This window comes from Juglans microcarpa x Juglans regia, chromosome 5S, assembly GCF_004785595.1.
Source record: "Juglans microcarpa x Juglans regia isolate MS1-56 chromosome 5S, Jm3101_v1.0, whole genome shotgun sequence".
Lineage (NCBI taxonomy): Eukaryota > Viridiplantae > Streptophyta > Magnoliopsida > Fagales > Juglandaceae > Juglans > Juglans microcarpa x Juglans regia.
In genome coordinates this window covers 14,911,749-14,917,200 of record NC_054603.1, presented here as the reverse complement: position 1 = coordinate 14,917,200, position 5,452 = coordinate 14,911,749, and the positions used below count along the sequence as shown (strand labels likewise).

General features: G+C 36.9%; 1 protein-coding gene across 3 annotated transcripts; it reads right to left on the bottom strand.

Moving 5' to 3' along the window:
- Window positions 1-501: 501 nt before the first annotated feature.
- On the bottom strand, window positions 502-4,726 carry LOC121267558 (transcription initiation factor TFIID subunit 11). 3 transcript variants are annotated; one of them, XR_005941041.1, is made up of 5 exons: window positions 4,292-4,726; window positions 3,423-3,510; window positions 2,876-2,975; window positions 2,402-2,589; window positions 502-762 (listed from the first exon to the last, which is right to left on the bottom strand). XR_005941041.1 is itself a non-coding variant. In XM_041171467.1 (5 exons), exons 1-4 carry the CDS (start codon window positions 4,702-4,704, stop codon window positions 2,462-2,464), a joined length of 729 nt encoding a protein of 242 aa, XP_041027401.1. In that variant the 5' UTR covers window positions 4,705-4,726; the 3' UTR covers window positions 502-781; window positions 2,427-2,461. The 3 variants fall into 3 exon arrangements, 2 of the variants coding, with proteins under 2 accessions (XP_041027401.1, XP_041027400.1); XM_041171467.1 differs by having other exon boundaries at window positions 502-781; window positions 2,427-2,589; XM_041171466.1 differs by having other exon boundaries at window positions 2,427-2,589.
- Between the last annotated feature and the right edge of the window lie 726 nt (window positions 4,727-5,452).

The following is a 5,452-nucleotide window of genomic DNA, read 5'->3' as shown; positions in this document are numbered from 1 at the left end:
ATTTTTTAAATGATCTTAACTTGGTTAGATACAACATTTTAAATGTAACCGAGTACTAGAACTTTTTTCTTATTGGCACTGGGTGTCCAAGAACAAAGTCCCGACTAATCCCGGAGGTGCACAGACCCTCGACAAGGAGTTTTTCACAAGTGCATCTCGGGTAATTCAAGGGGAAGTTCCCCTAGTCCGATGATCCCGAAAAATTGTTTGCACCCAAGATGATTCAAACCTCCTTAGACCTGGAGGAAGCATACCACCAAAACCAAGGCTTTTACCACTTCAGCCAACTCCTAGGGGTTCCAAGTACTAGAACCAAACTAAGCTAATTCAACGTTTAGGCCATGAACTTGTACCCTCACAAAGATCCACGAATTGCTATATTTGAGCTATAGAAGCAATGGAGATACAAAAAATGGGAAGTAGCATTTCAAGTACCAGCACAAATATCTAAAGTCCTAGAAAATAATGTAACATGTGGCTTATATGGCACCATTATATCCACTCTACTTAGAATAATAATAGAAAAAAAACATGGCACAATAACATCCACTGGCATCATGGGGCATCCGTGGGGAATATAGAGTAGTATAAACTTATCTAGCGTCATGACTTCCAAGTGGAGAAAAAAAATAGGGAAAATTGTCTAGACTCATGAATAGTTATTATACAATATTGAAGCACAAGTAAATTAGACTGTTGATATGACCTGTGCATGTTCTGCATTTTGGGAGAGATGTTCCCGAACGCCATTGACGTGCATGCCTGATTTACAATGAACGAACTGCATCACAACTCTACGGTCAAATTGACCAAATAATATATGGTAAAACAAATATAAAAATCATAAATAAAAAAAACTAGTTAGCCAACATTTTCACAAAATGTGGAAAAAAAGAAAGAAAGGAAAAGCAGAATTTTGTATGAACATATGAAAGACTTAAGGATAAATGATCACAGCAGGAAGAAGATAAAACTCTTGCGAAAGCAATGAGTCACCAAATCGATGAGATTGTCAACAATCATACCAAAAAAGAGAAGATAAAAAGCTCTGAGCTTCAGAGTTGGAACAAAACTACAATATATTAAGTACAGGGAGTCTTCTAACTCATAACAAAATGAGACATGACTGCATACCATATAATGCATGGAACATAGCTGCTTTCTCTGTTTCTTTGTTTTCCTTGTTATGGAAATGACCAGGAGTGGAAATTCTCATCTTTTGGATTATGAATTTAGGGTTCCCGATGCATTGAGTAATCTCAATAAGGCGCGATGCAAAAGAGTTCTAATTATGCTATTTATTATTTCTGTCTCTCTTGATATGGCTATTTACACCTCTGCAATATTGCATTTCTAGACAGTAACTCGGGAAAATCATTAACCTTCGAATAGCAAATCCACAGTGCATACATTGAGATTATAAACTATTATATTCCATCCTTTAACAACATATGAAGCCTCAATTTTTTATTTTTATAGGTAACCATAGAAGCCTCAACTAATCCAATCATTTCAATTTGCAACACCCTTATGGACTTATCATTACCAAGGTCAACCTAGCACTAATTCTGATTTCTTCGATTTGCTGAACTCTTACGGACCTAAGATAAGCTAACCAAGCATTGAAGGTGACACAGGACACAAAAGGCTGAAGAAAAATGAAGCTTATAGAATACCTAAATCATGTAATCTTTGAAAGGCTATTCAAGATACCAAGTAATCTTAATTTATGTTTCACTGTCAATGAGGTGGGTCTTCAATATGTAATTTCTTTCTTTGTTGTGTTTTTTTTTTTTTTTGCTTTATATTTTTTTTATTTGTGGTCTTTTATAGCAGTTGGGTTCTGCACTTCTTAAATTAGGACTTCAATTTCTACTAGAAGTGGTAGAAAGTAGAATCATGACAACTTTGATCAGGGAAAATTTTCAAACAAGTTTTGCTTTCTTTTAACAGTAAACTGCATCAAAAACTTTTCTAGGTGAGAGACTCCTAGAAGGCCTTGAAAAAACTCCAAGGCTCCAAAATGTCTGAAGTAGCCTTAACCATGAAACCAGAATATCTAGAGTCCTTTAGCCCACCTATATTGGTAGGAAAACCTAAACTTTGAACTACGGTCAATAGGTTTTGGGGCCTAGCAGTATCCAGATTCCTTGGCATATGGAAAGATTAAATGATGGAATCCTCAAGTCCTCTTTAGCAACTATTTCTATAGGTGTTGTGAGAGGCCATGTGATCAGCTCAGCTTGCTTCCAAAATTACTCTTCGCAAAAGAAAAAAAGTTAGGCGTACTGTTCTAAATCCATATCCTTTTTACTGTGTTGGCGTTCTTATTCTATTTACTTAAACATAGAGGGTACAGGCCTAGTATGAGAAATGCCAAATATAATGTTAAATTCCATACTTCAAAACAAGGCTGATCTTGAAACCTGTGCAATCAGCCATAAAAACGTCTCTGCCCAATCTACCGAAAGAGCCTTGGAACTGATCTCTTTGGTACTTTGCCTTCAAGTTTTAATCTTCTATATGCTTCTCTGATATGGCAAGGCCTGATCGGCCCAGATTCTTTCCTCTCTGCCATAACCATTCTAGCTGCAAAGTAAGGAGTCTTGTTACTAATGCTCAACTATTCTGATTTTAGAAGATACAGATAGTTGGACTTCATCATGCACTATATTTTAGATTTGATACACAGTGTTCAAATAAATATAATTGAGAAAGCATCTCACACAATCTCATTTATTCTCCATTGTGCAGTCATTCTCTTTATAGTCATAAGAGTATATATCTTTCCTTCATATGATTAACCAAAAGGTGAACAATAGTTGTTCCTGAAACTAGTTCTCAACATAAACTCAAGATTGGACAATATGCATACCTGTTTCGACAAGTTCTCCAACAAACATTTTTGCTATCCCAGACACTACAATTGTCATTGGCACAGAAATTTTCGGGGTTCCTGTGATGCTTGCTAGCAACTGCATCCACACCAAAGGATAAATATGCAAACAACGCAAACAAGAAAAGGAATATGAGTCTTTACAAGGATGTACCAAAAGCAATCAGTAATTGGTGAAGGTAAGTTCAGAAAACAGTACACAAGACCAAAGGAATAGTTTGACAAATTCAATATGTGAGCCTCTTTTTAACCTGCCTTTTGCTTTTACCTTTCAAAAATTCAAACTCCCAACCTTACCCCCCATCAAAAAGAAAAAGAAAAAACAAAAACAAGAATGAAGAATTCCGTTAGGCCTGAACTTAATATTGCTGGTCCCCCTCCACCACCTCTCAGATAAACAAAGCAGAAACTGACCAATTTATTGGAACTAGAACACTTCAATTAAATACATTGAACCCAACAAATGAAGCCCAGCTACAAGGGAAGAAGAGGAGAGGGGAAAACAACAACCAAACATGAAGCGTACCCTTTTCATGTTAGATTTCTGAAATCCAGCTCTCCTAAAGGACTCGTACCTACTCATCTGTTGCTCAGTGAATTGTGACAAAATAGCCCTGTAGAAGTGATCAAGATGCAATAGTTAGCGGACATGTCTAGTTGTATAATTAATCACATCAATTTCCAATGCAGATTACAGTAGGATAAAGAAAAGGCAAGTTAGAAGATTGGCCCTTCCCTCATATCCCTATTCCGCCCTGCCTCAGTAATAAAAAGGAGAGAGAGAGGACAGAAGGTTAGTCTGATGCAGGACTTGGTGTACGTCTAGTTCCCACAGAGATTTCTTTTATCATAAAGATAAAAAGCACATGCAAAGAAAGGCAAGCTCTAAATTGAAGAACCTCAAGAAACAGGCATTTTTTATGAAGTGGGATTGTAACCAAAATGGCTATCAGTACATGCAATTGCAGTTTCGATAAAAGAAACTGCTTTTATTGATGAAAATATACTGAGTGGTTTCATTTTTCCTCAATACATACCAAAACGTGCATTTGCAGCCACTCCTTCAGAGATGATTCTGTCATAAACTGGTATCTAAAGCCTTCAAAAGCTTATCTTTACAAAAGACTTGACATAATTAAGCGATTAACGGGTTTCTCCATATACGCCTCCCGTTTCTTTTTCTTCTTATGTGTTTAATTATGATTTTATTTTCCAATTGATAGAGAAACACTTTTTTTGATAATTCAGGCGCAAGTGGCACATGGGTTGTCAAAATTGAATTTTTCTCACAGAAGAAAAGGTAATGGAGAACAACAGTAAAACGGGTCTGCGATACTAAGAGGCAAAAAAAAAAAAAAAAAAAAAAAAAAAACGAAAAGAAAAAGAAGAGCATACTGCATCTTGGCCATTTTAACAGGGTCGGCAGTGGGAGGTAACTTGGAGAGCTCAACATCCATGTTGTCCTCCTCCTCTTCCTCCTGATCGTCGTATTTGTTCTTTGCATTGGATTTAGCGGCAGAGACTGCTGCTGTCGTAGCGGTCGATGCTGGTGCGGACGTGGAAGCAGAAACGGAAGGGTCAGCGGCAGAGGAATGAATACCCGTACCCGTACCCGTACCCATACCTAGACCATCGTAGTCTTCGTCTTCGTCGGGGTCTTGTTGTTGTGCATCGACAGCTACTGCGGCGGAATCATCCTCTTCCTCCTCAAACGCCGCCTCGAACGGATCTTTCGATATCTGCTTCATTCTCTCTCTCTCTGAAACAGGGAAATCATAAGGGAAAGTAGGAAGAACTTGAAACAGCATCGTTCTATTTTGTCCGTAACGATACGACCTGTCGCTCAAATATGTTTGTAAACGGTATGTCGTTTTTTACTGCAGTCCAAATCCCTAAAGCCAGACATTTATCTTTCACCAAATATAAAAATTTGATCTACTCATAAATTTTATAAAATATTTATATAGTGATCCGGTTTAATGTGATTCATCATATCATACAGTTCTTTTTATTATAAAGTAAATCCTATGTATTACATTAAGTGTAGAATTCGTGTGGGTTTTTTTTTTTTTTGAAGTAGAAATTTCCAATTTCATTCATAGAACAGTGTCTACAATACAATCTTTGTCTTTCTGTAAACAAGTTAAAACAAAATCAGGTGCCTTTTCTATCCACAACTTCTTAACATCTAAATGTATAGCTGTTTTTGCTAAATTATGAGACACTGTATTTATACTTCTACGTACATACTGCACCTTCTAGTCAGACCAAACTTGTAGGAAAACCTTCATTTCTTCGATGATGCTTCCATAGGAGGTAAAATTTTCATTTGTGTCATTTACTACATTAACAATAACTTGTGCATCCCCTTCTAGTATCACTCTGTTGAAATTCAATTCGCTGCAGATTTCCATTGTTTTCCTCAGTGCAAAACTTTCTGCTATAACTGGTTGCTCCACATTGCCTCTCTTATCACAATATGCCACCATCACCTCCCCTTTTTCATCTCTAATGATAATTCCTACCCCTATCTTCCTTGACTTAACATCGAGTGCT